General features: G+C 48.5%; 1 protein-coding gene and 1 long non-coding RNA gene across 3 annotated transcripts in view; one reads left to right on the top strand and one right to left on the bottom strand.

Annotated features, from left to right (window-relative positions):
- Nucleotides 1–16018, bottom strand: part of CALB2 (calbindin 2) — a 29109-nt gene that overhangs the window by 9615 nt on the left and 3476 nt on the right. For both annotated transcript variants that reach the window (XM_086688960.1, XM_086688961.1), the window contains exons 2-4: nucleotides 6987–7063; nucleotides 4318–4407; nucleotides 1056–1136 (exon numbers count right to left, since the gene is read on the bottom strand). In XM_086688960.1, coding sequence (XP_086545086.1) covers nucleotides 1056–1136; nucleotides 4318–4407; nucleotides 6987–7063 — 248 coding nt within the window. The remainder of the gene's footprint in view (nucleotides 1–1055; nucleotides 1137–4317; nucleotides 4408–6986; nucleotides 7064–16018) is intronic.
- The window catches only part of LOC147573391 (uncharacterized), a 46321-nt gene that overhangs the window by 28592 nt on the left and 1711 nt on the right, over nucleotides 1–16018 (top strand). The window contains exon 7 of the long non-coding RNA XR_015244709.1: nucleotides 4890–4969. This is a non-coding gene — a long non-coding RNA (uncharacterized LOC147573391). The remainder of the gene's footprint in view (nucleotides 1–4889; nucleotides 4970–16018) is intronic.

The following is a 16018-nucleotide window of genomic DNA, read 5'->3' as shown; positions in this document are numbered from 1 at the left end:
GTTATTTCCAACCAACTCTTTATCCATGAGGGGAACTCAATGCCATATGGGGTTCTTGGCAGTAAGTCACGGAGAGGGGATTACCGGTGTCTGGAAAGGGATTTAACACGAGGAATGGCAACTCGAGTCAAGCTGAAGGCCAGTCATTATCATAGCAGGCAGTGTGTGTGGGGTATGGGTTGAGTTTCACTGTGAGGGACACATACATTGAATGGCTAGGGTGCAGAGTCCCAGAAAAATACCAAGAAATAATTGGTAGTTTTCCAGGTATCAGGATTAGTCATATATCTAGTTGAGCAATATGGAATTTGGAATTTTTGTAAATCAAAAATGGTCAAATAGCAACAATTTCACATGGTTCAATCATTTGAATATTACTCAAAAGACACGTAAGGATGTTCTATTTCACATGAAGATTTCAAAGAATTTCTGTTGCCAAGATCTATTTTAAAGGGGGGGGGGCAGTGAAGCGCAGACTACAGTTAAAAATCAGGACTGGAAGATACCACAAGCTGGAATTCTCCCTGGGTTTTCCATCTTCAGGATGGCACATAAATCCATGCTCCCCACGCATGCTCTTTAGAACCCTGACTTCAAGGGACACTAATGTTACTGAGAACAAATCATGTGAGATCTTGGAGGCAAATAATGTGAAACAGGCCTCTTCACTGCAGGATTTCTCAGAGACCATAAGATACAAATGTCTATGACCAATTCCCAAAGGGGAGATAAGTGTGTACATGGCATTTCCCAAAGGTACTTGACCCACACTTAATTCTCACCATACTCTCCACACTTTGACGTGCACATATCATTTGGGGATTTTGTTAAAATGTAGTTTCTGATTCAGTGGGCCGGGGACTCTGCATTGCTCACAAGCACCCAGGGGATGGTGATGCTGGTGCCGCTGGTCCACGGACCCCACTTGGTGAGTAGGGCTCGGAGGGCTTTACCATCTCCCAAGGGACCATTCCCTGGCATCTGGGTGGGCCTGGCTCTGAACATGGGAGAAAGGCAGAAGAGTGTGCAGGGAAAAGGCAGCGCCTTGGCCTCACCTCCATAAACTCGGTGCTGGAGCCCACGTGCTGCCTGAAGCACAGAAGGAAGTTCTCCTCCGTCGGCAGGATCTGCGCCAGCTGTGGGGGCCAGAGAGCAACAGAGACATTACGGAGGGCCCTGCCAGGAGAGTGGGCGAGTAGCCTTTCCTGTGGGGAGGAGGGTGAAATGGCCAGTGGCAAGGCAGCGTGGGAGCTGCAATTTGCTTTCTTTCTGAGATTCGTCCTTCAAAAGGGAAGAAGGATGTTCTGAGAAGTGCATCTGGGTCACCCCAGATCTTAAGAGTATGAGCAGCTGGAGGGACAGGAAACTGGTGCCACTTTAAAAGGCAAGTATCCAGTCTCAAAAGAATACTTAGTAGAGCATTCATTCCATCTATATAAAATTCTAAAAAATGCAACCTAATCCTAGCTTAGCGGTTGCCTAGGATAGGATGGCCCGCACCAGGTGGAGGAACATTTTGACAGTGATAGAAATGCTGTATCTTGATCGTGGGTGGCAATTACATGGTTGTACACAACTGCCTCAACTCACGGAACGGTACACTTCAAATCGATGCAGTTTATTGTATGTAAATTTTTACCTCAGCAAATCTGATTTTTAGAAAATGCAGATACCTTTGTTCAGCACACACTGCTGGCCATCCCCCAGCCCCCCACTTACTTCGCTCTGGGCTTCCCCTGGTCACAGGCACATTCTGATTGGGCTGAGTCAGCTAAATGTGCTCTTGTTTCTGTTGTCAGTGATTGGCTTATGGGTAGGCATGTGATCTCGCTCTGCCCAGTGAAGTGTGAGGGGAGGTGCACTAAGGGTACTTCTGGGAAAGGTTTCCTTGTACCTGTGAGGGGCCAAATAAGGTGGATCCTTTGTGGTTGTGTGTGGATGTGCTGCCTGGAACTGCTGCAGCCATCCTGTTTACCAGCCTGAGGATGAAGCTGTTTTGGGGGCAGAGAACAGAACCAAGAGAGGCAATGGGGAATCTGGGTGGCGCAATTGGTTAAGCATCCAACGCGATCTCGTCTCAGGTCACGATCTCACAGTTCGTGAGTTCAAGCCCTGCAAGGGGCTCTGTGCTGATGGTGTGGAGCCTGCTTGGGATTCTGTCTCTCCTTCTCTCTGCCACTGCCCCACTTTCTCTGTCTCTCTCTCTCTCTCAAATAAATGAACTAAAAAAAAAAAAAAAAGCAAAACCTGTTTGACAGGCTAGTTGTTTAAAAAAAAAAAAAAAAGAACTACAGAGAAGCATGGCTGGGGACCTGGACTCCTTCATCCGGAGCCAACCTTTCCCATGGCTTTTCTCATTAGGACCCTCTCATAGTTTAAAGCAGGAGTCAGTAAACAATGACCCATGAACCAAGTCTGGCCTAATGCCTGTTTCTGTAAATGAACATATACTGGAACATGGCCACGCACATGTATTTACATATTGTCTATGGCTGCTTTTGTGCCACAGTGGCTGAATTGAAAGAATTGTAACAATGTATGGCCCACAAACCCTAAAACATTAACCATAATCTGGCTCTTTACAGAAAAAAGTCTGGTGACCCTTGGCTGAAGCCCATTTGAGTCCAGATATTTTGAGACTTGCAGCTTTAGGAATCTGTGCCCTTGGTGCGTTTTCTAGATCCCCTTTAGCTTAGGCTGGTGGGCCATCCCTCATGATGTGAAGGATGACTGTAGTGGCTCATAGCTGTCCCCTGCAGGAGAGCTGCCTTCCACCAAACTGCCATTGCCCCAGTCACCCTCCTCTCCACCCCCACACCGTCCCCCCCCCCCACAGGGGGAGGGAGCTGCCTGTACCAATGACTGACTGAAATGGGAGTACAAAGGGCCACCCCATGCTTTGCCTCAAGGTGAGACCAACTCTGTGGCACAATCTACACTGCAGAGCTCCCTGTGAGATCAGGCCACGACCAGGATCCAGCTGAGACCACATCCTTCCTAAGCTCTTTCCTCTGCCCTCTCCTGCTGCACTCTTCCTTTCTTTTGGGAGTTGTCTCAGTAAGTCCCATCGGCTTGACTCTGTCTCAGTCTCTACTTCCCGGGCACTGACCTAAGGCAGCTTCCCAACCAGTCCACCCTGGGAGGAGCTATGCCCAGGTTCATGTGCTGCCATCATTATTCTTGACCTCTAGAACACAGGTAACCAACTAACTGCCAGAGCTGTTCGGTTAGGCACACACACACATGCATATTTGTATGTGTAAGTATGTATGTATATATGAACGTATGTGTGCGTATACATAAGTTGTTTCATTAAACAAGGAAGCCATTAAACGAGGTGGCCTTAATGCCTCAGTGGCCTTTGTGAGCAATCCAAAGCTGAAGCAAGCGGCCAAAACAGCCAACTAGGCTTTCCCAAATAACCATTTAAGCTATGGCCAATCAAATAACTTCCTTGCCCTGCTCCCACTTCTTCTCTATAGAAGTCTTTCCCCGAGCTACTGTTGGTGGAGTGTTCCTAGCCACTTCTGGTTTGGTGCTGCCTCATTCGAATCAATTTTTGCTCAAATGAACTCTTTTTTTAAATTAAAAAAATAAAAAAAAATTAATGTTTATTTTTAAGAGAGAGACAGAGTGTGAGCAGGGGAGGGGCAGAGGGAGGGAGACATAGAATCCGAAGCAGGCTCCAGGCTCTGAGCCGTCAGCACAGAACCCAACGCAGGGCTCGAACCCACAAACCATGAGATTTTTGACCTGAGCCAAAGTTGTATGCTTAACCGATTGAGCCATCCAGGTACCCCATTCTTTACATTTTTAATAGGCCTCAGTTTATATTTTAACAATATGTATATATCTGTGCATGTATAAATGTATGTGTATATATATAAATATATAAATTATACCTGTTATATATGTAAATTATGTGTTGCAATAATTAATTGATTAAAAATTTTGCCTTTGGATGCCTTTAGGTGGGGCATGAACTCTCTTGTTCTCCAGTCGTCTCCCTCCTTTCTCTCTTAAGCTGGGCTCATCACACATTTGCAATAGCTGTGGGGACACTGAGAGCATTTAAGGTCTCCATCCCTGTCTTAAACCAGTGTTTGTTGCTTCTTTCCTTGTGAGACACAGAAAAAGTCCCACCTGTTCTCTTTGGTCAGCCTAAGTGTCGGAGGTGGGGTGGGGGCTCCTAGACCACCACCTCACTGGGAAGTCTAGAAAGGATGCTTGCCCACAGCACAGGACGATCCTCTCTGCCTCCCCACCCCCCCCCACAACCCCGCCGCCACAGCTCTTAGCCTGGACAATAGGACTCACCTCTGCCATTTCGATTTTCCCATCTGAGTTCTTGTCATATTTCTGCATGAACTCCTTCATCTTCTCCCCAAAGTTGTCACTCTTTGACATCTGGAGAAAAACAAATGGGGCTGATTGTGCTGCCGGGCCCCATGTGAACCATGGATCTCTCACCTGCTGGGTGCAGCACCATTGCAAATCATTTTGCGCCCCAACTATGCAGGCACAGAACCAGGCTGGGCCAACGCCCTGAGTGGTCAGGGCTGCACTCTTCTCCTTGCCAAGGTCCCTCCAAATCTAAGTAGTCTCTTCTTCGAGGCTCAGTCACATGATGTTCAAAGAGGGACAGGACATATGCCCCTGGATCATGTAATTTGTGTAATTAAGCATGCTCCTCCCTCTGCCTTTGAGATGGGATTAAACCACAGCTCTATCAGAAGGGTGAGGACTCATTCCCATCACTCAGATGTGAGAACTAAGGCCCCAACATTTTACCAAGGCAGCTTGTAATATAACCCAACTTATTCCAGTGCCCCCCAGTAGGTACTAAGCACTGCACCAAGAAAGGTGAATTGTGCATTTTCTTCTTTCAGATCTAACAGCAATTCACGACATTTTTTACTCGGACTGCATCCCAGGAGGAATGTGAGGAGAAATTCTTCAGATAGCCAAGGTAATTTAAATCATCCGTTAGATTATTGTGACCATTACAAAGGCAGAGAACTTCAAAAGCTTCTTTAGCCCATTGTTGCCTATCTTAATCTAAGGCTCTCCGAAATTCTCAAATCTTACCCTGGTTTGGGTGCTGCAGATTTAATTATATGCATTAATGAGCTCTTCGTCATCCCGAACCAATGGTGAATCTGCTTGGGCAGCTGATGCCTATCAGCCTCTATGACGACTCTGGGTGCTCTGTGTGCTTCCTTGAACTGGGCCCAGGAGAATCCTACTAATTCTTCACTTTAGAGTCTTTTCTGTATCCCTTCAATTGCTTTCTACCTTTGGAACTGGCTTCAATTTATCACTATGTGTTCAACAATATGTGTTGCTTTATACTTACAAGTGTGCACAGAATGATCCTAGGCTCTTATCACAGATGTGGTCATCTGATTTAGCTTTAACAACAGCCTCAGTGAGGTGAGAGGCCCGTCCATTTTACACACACATGGAGGCTGAGGTGAAGTGACTTCTCCCGAGGTCACCAGCTGGTGTAGCTAGAATTGGAACTTGTGGCTCTGGCTTCTAAGGCCAGTATTCCTTCTAGCATAGAACAGCTGCTCTGAATACCAGTCCTGGGTGGTGTCAGTTGAGACTGTTGTTGACAGACTTGAGAATCACCCCTTGATGGCTTCTGAGGAAGGGAATGACTAAGATTTCAGACTAGAAGCACTTCATAAAAACACATTCCTCCGCCTACCCCATGATCCCAGAATCTGTTTTGAAGCCTGTATTTTCTGTGCTCCAGGCTTCATTATCCTAGTAATGAGGGGTGATGGGAGAACAGTTGATAAACAAACCCATGAATCACTTCCATCGCCTAAGCCCATCGCCTAAGCCCATCGCCTGGACCTCCTCCTCACTGGGCGCTCTGTTGAATTCTGGACCAGGAGCTCTTTGCTGGGTTTGTGACTCATCTCCCAAACTGTGCCATGAAGACTTGCTAATAAGCAACGGATTGGCCAACAGACACACAGCAGGGGAAAGCAGAGAGACCGCCAAAGGACCAGTGGGACCTCGGGTAGGGAATGGATCTGATTATGTATATTTGAGAACTAGACGTGGGAACCACAACAGACTAGTTCCAACTACCTTAGCTTTTCAGTATTTCAGACAGTCCTCCAAAGGCCTTAGTGAATTTAATAGTGCCAGCTTGGTACTGTGGGAAATAATGACCCTGCCACTAAGGGGTGGGGACACGATTTGGAGTTGCTTCAGGCAGGCTGAGAAAGGCAGTCTGACACCTCCGTGAATGAGGCTGGTCAGTAGTATCTGGTTCAGATACTGGTTTGGAGCAATCCTCTGTTTGCCCCTAGATCCTTGCTGAGGATTCTAGACTGGTCTAGAACAGTGGTTCTCTAGTGGGGATTATTCTGTGCCCCCCACAGGGACATTTGATAATGTCTGAAGGCAATTTTGATTGTCACAACTTGGAGGCGATGCTAGTGGCACCTCACAGGGAGAGACAGTGATACTTCTAAATATCCTACAATGCACAGGACAACCCCACCCTCCCAACAAAGAATTACCCAGCCCTGTCAATAGTACTGAGGCTGAGAAACTCTGGTCTAGAATAAAGACACTCGAAACCCCCGAGGCATCCAATCTTGAGTCACGATCCCTCTGAGAATCTTAGACTCTGGACTATTCCTTAGGGGAAAATAAAGTTTTTATATACGCATACACAGACACAAAGCTTTGCAGTTTTTTGAGGGGATTCATTAACCGCTAGTATCCATTCATGAACACCCCTCAATCCCAGACACCCAAAGATATTGAAGCAAGGCTTCTTTTCAAGGGATGATTCCAGTTAAAAAAAAAAAAAAATCCTTACAAATAAAAGAAAAACTTGGAAGGTCAAAACCAGAGATGTCAGGCCGGCTTAAGAGATACAGAACTTGGGACAGACAATGCTCAAAGCCACGGGCTAGATGATAGAAAAATCAAACAATGGGACAGAGTACTGGTCTTACCATTCCAGAGCCTTTTCTTGCCTTCTCCAGCTCTTGGAAAAAGTTTTCTAGCTCTTTACCTTCAATATACCCATTTCCTGTGAAGAAAGCAAAGAACAAATCAATTGACCTCAGAGCTAAATAGTGAGACTCATGGGGGTGGGGGTGATGGGGAAGTGAGGGGCTTCGTGGAGAACTTCTCACTGGTCAACAAGCAGGTGTCTGGACTGTGTAGTGTTAGGGATGTGGGTCCTGCCCTCAGGGTGTTTGCAACTGATACAGCTGCAAGATTAATAGCTGTGTATCTTTGGGGGTGTACATTCAGTAGTTGGAGAACACTGGGAGGGACCAGCATCTGGGCCAAGCCGGTAGAAGTAAGCAGAGCTGGGAACTGTCCGTAACTGGCTGGGCAAGCAGCAGGAGCTAGAATCCAACAGGGGACAAAAGGTATCAGCATCTGGGTTTGTCAGCAGGTGGTAGGCCCTGGTCACAAGGGTGAGTGAGGTCCGAGGCAGAATTTGGGTCTCTGGAGTAGGAGGATGTACTGAGTTGAAGAATGTTTCCACACTGGGTGCCTGGGGGGCTCAGTTAGTTAAGCATCTGACCTCGGCTCAGGTCATGATCTCGCAGTTTGTGAATTCAAGTCCTGCTTTGGGTGAGCTGGAGCCCTGCATCGGGTGAGCATGAGCCCCACTTCAGGTAAAACACAAGTCCCACTTTGGGTGAGCCTTGCTTCTCTTTCTCCCTCTGTCTCTGTCTCTCTCTGTACCTTGGGGGATTCTCTCTTGAGCCTCTCTCTCTCCGCTCCTTGCTCACTTGTACCACCCCCCTCAAAAAAAAGTGTTCTCCCTGGGGCGCCTGGGTGGGTCAGTCAGTTAAGCATCTGACTTGAGCTCAGGTCATGATCTCATGGTTTGTGAGTTCGAGCCCCATGTCAGGCTCTGAGAGCATGGAGCCTGCTTCAGATTCTGTGTCTCCCTCTCTCTCTGCCCCTCCCCTGCGTCTGTCTCTCTCTCTCTCTCAAAAGTAAATAAACATTAAAAAAAAAGTGTTCTCCCCTCCCCCCAAATCCATGTCCAATTAAGATGAGGTCATACTAGATTAGGGTAGGCCCTAATCCAATGACTGGTGTCCTTATAGGAGGCCATGTGAAGACACAAAGAGACACACAGGGAAGAAGACTACGTAAAGACAGAGACAAAGACTGGAGTGATGTATCTCCAGGCTAAGGAATGCCATGGATTGCTGGTGACCACCAAGAGCTAGGAGACAGACACGGAAGGACGGTCCCTTAGAGCCTCTGGAAGGGAGCCATCCTGCCAACACCTTAATTTTGGACTTCCAGCCTCTGGAACTGTAAGGGGAAAAAAAATTCTGTTGTTTTAAGCCACCCAGTTTGTGGTACTTTGTTACAGCAGCTTCAGGAAACTAACACAGAGAGGAAAAGTGGGAGGAGAAAGCCAGGACATCTGTCCTTTGGGCTGGGGGCACCTTGGTCACCGGGATTACGTGTAGGGGAGACAACCCACTGCAAGGCAATGAGCAGAGGCCATGAGGTCTGTGAGCACAGAGTAAAGCCCTGTTCTGCACTTATTACCTGCAGGACTGTGGAAAGGCATTTCACCTGCCTCATGTGCAAAATGAGTAATTACAATTAAATGGGATTTTGTATGTAAAGCCCATCATCCAACCCGTTGAGTGGATGGTAAATGCTGCTGTTGTTTGAGTTCAATTACTAGAACCTGTGTATAAGAATCTGGGTGAAAACTGCAATTATCAGGACCGGGCCCCAAGGTCAGGGCCTGACTTTTAAGATCAGGACAGGCGAGAGACCCTTTAGGCTCTCAAGTCTTGAATCCAGATAGCCCAGAGACCGGGTTAGCTGAGTCCATGGCCAAGGTCATTAGTCTCTGCTGTGATTGAGAGGAGGCATTTGTGGCTGGGAAATCAGACAGGTCTAGGGCAGTGCTCCCCACACTCCTGCAAACTGGACTCTCCTGGGATTTAAAAAAAAATACATGGACATCTGGCTCCTACCCTCAGACATGCTGATGTCATTGGTTTGGGGTATGAACTAGGCATCATGATTTTTTCTGAAGAAAGCTTCCCAGGTGATTTCCATGTGCAGTCATGTTTGGAAACCACTGGCCTAAAGTCAGGTTTCAAATCTGATCTAAAACAATTGAGCACGGTTCTTATAGAGAATAGTCAACTGGTAGCTTTTCTTTAAGGGCATTGGAATTACGAACGGCACAAAGAACATAAAAAAAGGAGTATTTATCCTGGCCTTTGGGGATGGGGTGTGTGTGGGGAGGGTCTTTCTCCCCCTTCACTTCCCCCCCTCCCCCCATCCCCTGAGAATTTCCATTCCCAGTAAATAACCAGAGAGGAGCCCTCTAGTGGAGAAGATGCCACAATAAACATTGCATGCAGAGAACAGGGGGGAGATAAATGATGTACTTTTGTCTGGGGTGGGGAGATGTGATTGTAATTAGGGTGTGGGGAAGGAAGACCTGAATTTCCTTTTTTCACAGAGCATACAGTGGTCATCGTTCTTGGGAGAGTTGGAATCTCATGAGTGTGCGTGTCTAATGGCTTGTGAGGCCAGCTGGAGAGGGGGAATGAGGGAAGGTCCAAGGGCTTTCTGGGCAGGAAGGCAGTCTAGTTGATGAGAACTCTGAGTTGAAGGAACAAGCAATTTTTCTCTTCCTCGGTACTCCTTGCAGTGGTCTGGCTATTCTCCCATTTCTGAGGCAGAAAGCTGAGATGAATTCTGGGCCCAGGCACAGCTTCCAGAAGCCCGGGGCTGGGTTGGACTGGGGCTCAGAGCCGGCACTGTGAGCACGTATTGGGGTTCAAACCGGCAGAGGCCCCAGAGGTGGGCCTCGAGGCGGGATGGGACAGACGCATGAAGGAGGGAGTGTGAGTCTGTTTTGTGAGTGTATTAGGAGGAGGTGGACACGGACTTGGAGGGGTCAGCCCCAGATGCAGGAGAATGGATTCGAAGGAGCAGCTGCCACTGAGCTCTGAACAGCACCCCTCACCACCATTGCTCCTGCTTTGCATGGTGGCACAACGCACTGTCATTTCTCCGCTGGCTCCCGAACCTGCCGTGGAGGGGTGGGGCAGGGGTGGGGGCAGTCATTCGCACTTCTCGTGGAGGCACCCACACCCAGTTCTCTTCCTGCCTCTACCACTCACCGGTTCACTCTGGGGTGTCGCCTCTCCGAACCTCAGTTTCCTCACCTATAAAACGGGGCTAATGAGGGTGCCTTCCTCACACGGTTGGCAGTGAAGACCCACGGGATAATAACACACAGAATGTGTTGGCCCACAATGAGCCTCTGAGATACCAGTGGTCGTTACCACCATGGCGGTGTTTCTGCTGGCTGCCTAGGCTGGGGAACACCTTGGCTTTGGGCTGCTTGCTTTGGCTAGTAAAGTTTGGGGTGCAGAGGGAGGCCGAAGCACGTGAGGCCAGCACTGAGCCATGTCCCACTGAGCAATCTGAACGGGAAGAAGAAAAGCATCGAGGTGCAGACCTGTGGGACCCGCCTTTTCCTTGGGGTTTCTCTGAAATTTACAAAGCATCCATGTATTTGTGTTTATTCTTGTTCTAGAAAAGTTTTAAGGTGGGTTAACAACCTTAAGAACCAGATAATCAGCCAGCGCCTAAACCAGCAGGAGAGGACGGACACTTGTGAATATCAGTTACTCCTTACAGATACAACACTTTTAATTGATCAAAGCACATCTGCTTCTCTCTTTGCTTCAGCAGATCATTTGAAGCCTCACTATGTGTAAGGCCCTGTGTAGGTTACCATGTGGGGGTATGACGATGTACAAGATCTAGCTCCAGTCTTCCAAGCTGTCACAATCCTTTCAGACACACAGGATCACAACAGGGCAGAACAGAACCCTCTTCTTGTGACAAAGAAACTTGAGGCACAGAGAAGGTAAGCAATCTGTTCAGGAACACACAGCAAGGCAGGACCAGAATTGGAGTATCCTAATTCCTGATCTAGGTTTTACTCATTCATTCATTCACTCAACATTTATTGAGCATCCACTTTGTGCCTGCTGTATGCTAGGCACCAGGGATGTAAAAGTGAGGTAGACAAGGTCTGCTGTGATGGGGCTTATGTTCTAACTGGGTGGGGATAAGGGAGGGGCAGATGGACAGCAAGGAGAAGGAATGATGAGGCAACAGAACAGAGATGGACCTGCCAGGGCTGCTTGATAGGGTGGGCAGGGAAGGCCTCTCTGAGAAGCCCCAGCTACTGGGCAGGGAGGACAAAGGGAGGCGTAAAATCGGACACGGAGAGGAGCCAGGATAGTGCCACGGTAGAAACCAGTCCCCTCCCTGGATCCACCTTGCACGGCGTGGGCAGCAGGACGGTCCCAGAGGCTGGCAAGCCCCTCTCACCCTGCTGAATATCCCACCACCGCTTCCTCTCTGTGCCCCCAGCAAAGGGACCAAAGGTGCCTCAATTCAACACACATATATTGTCTGAGGTAAACAACAGTTCAACTTTGTGCCCGGTGCTCAGGGAGCTGTAGATAATTCTAGATGTGGGCTCGTTCCCAGGGAGCATTTAATAGTCTAGTGGGGTGAGGCAGCCAAACAAGAATGGCCAGGATCTACCAGCTGAAGGTGGAGGGAGAAGAGCAGAGATGGGATAGGGAGGCAGGGGCTGTAGGCCTGGAAGGAGCATCCCCCATTTTTGGGGGGGGGGAAAGGCCTTTGCTACTTGGTCTCCCTCAGAGCCGCCTCCGTCCATCACCCAGGCGGCAGCTACTGTCTGTCTGGTGTGGAGGATGGGCTGGCCAACATCCTTCCAGGGAGGACCTTAGCACTAGACAAATGCATTGCTTTTTCTATGACCCTCTTATCAGGGCATGGGGTGACCGGCCACCACAAAAATCTCAAAAATCTCATGTGGATGGGCATTGACAAGAATGTGGTTACCATAGCAACCGCTACTCCTCACCTTCCTATCAAACCACTTCCCGTGAATGTTAGGAAGGGGCTGCGTGGGAGTCAGGGACACTGCCTCTTTCCTTATTGTACTCTTGCTACCATTCTTCACCATCATGCCTCAATTTCCCCAAATTTATTTATTTATTTATTTATTTATTTATTTATTTATTTATTTATATTTAATGTTTATATCTGAGAGAGAGAGAGAGAGAGAGAGCACGAGCAGAGGAAGGGCAGAGAGAGAGGGAGACACAGAATCTGAAGCAGGCTCCAGGCTCTGAGCTGTCAGCACAGAGCTCGACGTGGGGCTTGAACTCCCGAACTGCGAGATCATGACCTGAACTGAAGTCGGATGCCTAACCTCAATTTCCCCAAATTTAAAGTGAGACAAAACTGTTTTACAATTAAGCTGATCACAGACACTGGAAAACCTTGACCAAAGGTTGCTCTGCCCCATGCTGGAAAGAGGCCGACTTGTTTCTCACTGAGACTTGTGTGTACATCTGGATTTTCTAAGACCTGAACAGGCAAGGGAAATTGGAGTAAGAGGTAACAGCCACCAGCTCTGTGGCTCCGAGCCTCAATTTCTTGATCTCTAAAATTGGTATAACTATGTATGCCCTTTCTACTTTATAGAGCTGTTGTGAGAGCCACACAAGGTAATGTTGTGAGAGCATTCTGGAAAATGTAAAATCTCATACAAATGGAAAGCATCATTTTTATAATCTGACTTCTGAACCAGTCCATGGCTGTAAACTCTTCAGCTCAGAGTTTAGAGCATTGGTTCTCAGCCCAGGCGGTGTATTAGAGTCACCTGGGAAGCTTTTAAAACAACACCATTGCCTGATTCTTCCCTCCACCCCCCCACCCCAAGCTTCTGATTTAATTGACGGGATGGGGACTTCTTGTGGGCATGTTTCCAAAGCTCTCTCCGTGATCTGAACGTGCAGTCAGGGTTAAGGACTGCTTTAGAGCAGTGAGTCTCAAATGTTAAGGTGTGCAAGAATTACCTGGGGATCTTATTAAAATGGAGAGCCCAATTTAGTAGGTCTGGAGTATAAGGGCCTGCTGTTCAAATTGTGGTCTGTGGAACAGTAGCATTGGAATTGCCTGGGAGCTTGTTAGAAATGCAGAATCCCAGGCACTATCCAAGACCCACTGAGGCAGAAGCATTTGGAGTGAGGTCCAGACATCTGTGTTTTAACAAGCCCTCCTACACATTCAAGTTTGAGAACTACTGGCCTAGACGTGGGAGCAGTCTGTGTCTCTCTGTGATGCACAGGTTAGAGAAATTGAAGACAGGAGTTACGAAGTTTCAGACTCCTCGTTAAGAAAGTGTTCATGAGGCCAAGCCACTTGGTTGTTTGTCTGGGGTTCAAATTTATGGCAAGGCAAATAGCCCTGTACCTCCCAGCCTAAGCACCCTTTGAGACAGTCAAACACCACCCCTTGGGGCTAGAAATTGGCTTCCTGAGATCCTGCCCTGATACTAATATTACTTTTCATGGTGTGAACCATTTACAAAGAGGGTCCTACTCCCCACCCCTGCTGGTTGGTCTTCAGGACTCGGCCAGGTAAGCAGACAGGTAAGGATGCTAGAGAGAGGGAAAGGGATGAGTCACAGCCTACAGCCTGGTGTCCTATTCATCCCAGGGACGACCTCTGTCCAAACCTGCATTTGTCTTGGCTTCTCTGTCAGTCACCTCAGTGACTTCTAGGGGTGAAAAAACACAGTGCAAACAGCTACTGGATGAATGTTCAGACACGACTTTGAATCTGTTTCTGGGCTGCGCCACTTTTGGAACAGTGGTTCTGGGGCTGGGCTGGGTCCCCTGAACCTGTGGACATCTGGCAGCCTAACGCTGGGCCGATTCCCAGGCATGGGGAAGGCCAGAAGGATGGGCAGATTGGGCGAGAGAGGAGGGAGGACAGTAGAGAGCCAGGGAGGAGCAGGGGAGGGCCGAGGCCAGAGGCTGCAGATGGGCCTGGCTGGGCAAAGGAGGGCATGGGGTGCCATTGGCCAGGAAAGCCACCAGGGGAGAGGCACTGTTTTTGAAGAGCCTCGCGCCTGCTCTAGTAATTCTGGCTCCCCAGGTGTTAGAAGAGATTTCCCGGAGGGGTCTTCTTAGCCCTGGAAACCTCCCTCAGGGGCTCAGCGAGTGCAGCCACTGGAGTCTAGAGGGGAATAAACAGGGTGAGCGGGCAGGGACGGAGGCTCCCTGGGCTGGTGGCTGCCCTGGCGAGGCCGGCTCAAGTGTTTTGTTTGTCAAAACGCGTCTCAGGGCTGCCTCCCTGGGGAGCCCCAGTGCCTCCCTGGCTGGTGCAATCACCCCCTGGAGGCAGGCTGCTGGGCCTGGGGCACACATGGAGGCCACCAGCGCAGGGCCGCCCAGCACGCCGTGAACACTCCATACCAAAGGGCACTGTTAGCAAAGCATTTGGGGGTTTAGGGGTGAAGCAGAGCGGGGGACTGATTCCTAGGGCTTACTCTGGATGGGACAGGAGGCTACTTCCAAAGAACCCCACATCCTGCCATCACAAACCCCAAATCTATGCTCTGCTCTCCCAAATGGACACATGGACCTGACAGAGATTCGTTTGACAGGTAAAAGAAAGCCTCCCTCAGATAACTCTGAACTTGGCTCCCTGCACCAGATGCCTCTGACTTTTTTGTGCCAAGAAGTGGTCGTTTTTATGAGTCCTATAGTCACCTCATGAATAGCACAGTTATAGTGCATTGTAAATGTTGTAGTATTTGTGTAAATAATGTATACCGGATATTCTGTAACCCTGTTTGGGGAAAAAAAAGTATCTTTTTTCACTGTTCCAGGAGCCTTCATTTAGTATTTCAGTGCGAGTGGCCCAGTCCTCTCTCTCCACCTGGGTGAGGCCCTATGGCTTAGCTCCCTGCAGGTCACAAACTTAGCAGTGACCCGCACTCTGGCAGAGCCTGTCTGGGTGCTCGGGTTGGAGGGTGTTCACGGTGCGTGTGTTTTAGGGATGTTTCTGTCACTTCCATTGGGTGTAGGAGGGCAGAGCAGGGAAAAAAGGGCAGGGCCTCCCTCTCCCTAATTTTCAAAGGTCTGCAGGCCCACACAGATAGGGAACACAGCTTCCTCTCTGCAAGAGGCTTTGAGAACCACCCCATGTCACCAGGGCCATCTGGAGGCAGACGAATGCCCAGAAGAGTCTGGGCAGATTCCCACAACTGGAGATAAATAACTTTTTACATCTTTACTGTTTGGCAGATGAACACAAGAAACAAAAGCTCTTATACAGTTTTCAAACATGACAGAAGTTAACTTAGTAAAAGCAAATGCCTTTTAATTTTATCTCAGTCAGTCTGTAGAGAGAACCACTGTTCTCTATGGTCTATGTTATATTCTGTCAAGTATCTTTCAGCAATTTGCCTCATGAATAATGAAAATGGGGTCATACTATAATCATCCAGCTACCATTTAAAAAATCTTTCTTTTTACATGTTTAAAATGTTTATTTGTGGGGCGCCTGGGTGGCGCAGTCGGTTAAGCGTCCGACTTCAGCCAGGTCACGATCTCGTGGTCCGTGAGTTCGAGCCCCGCGTCAGGCTCTGGGCTGATGGCTCAGAGCCTGGAGCCTGTTTCCGATTCTGTGTCTCCCTCTCTCTCTGACCCTCCCCCGTTCATGCTCTGTCTCTCTCTGTCCCAAAAATAAATAAACGTTGAAAAAAAAAATAAAATGTTTATTTGTGTGTGTGTGTGTGTGTGAGAGAGAGAGAGAGAGAGAGAGAGACAGAGAGAGAGAGTGAGTGGGGGAAGAGCAGAGAGAGAGGGAGACACAGAATCTGAAGCAGGCTCCAGGCTTTGAGTTGTCAGCACACAGCCTGACATGGGGCTCGAACTCACACACCATGAGATCATGATCTGAATCGAAGTTGGACGCCTTACCAACTGAGCCACCCAGGTGCCCCATAAAAAAAAAATCTTAATAGTACATCTTGGACATTTTCCCACAGCAGTACAAAAGACCCACCTCACTCTGCTTGGTTGTATAATATTCTGCTCTAAAGACTGGCGCAATTCATTTTTCTCCT

This window comes from Puma concolor, chromosome E2 (assembly GCF_028749965.1).
Source record: "Puma concolor isolate L17-30 chromosome E2, mPumCon1.1.hap2, whole genome shotgun sequence".
NCBI lineage: Eukaryota > Metazoa > Chordata > Mammalia > Carnivora > Felidae > Puma > Puma concolor.
This window is presented reverse-complemented; position numbering and strand designations above follow the sequence as displayed.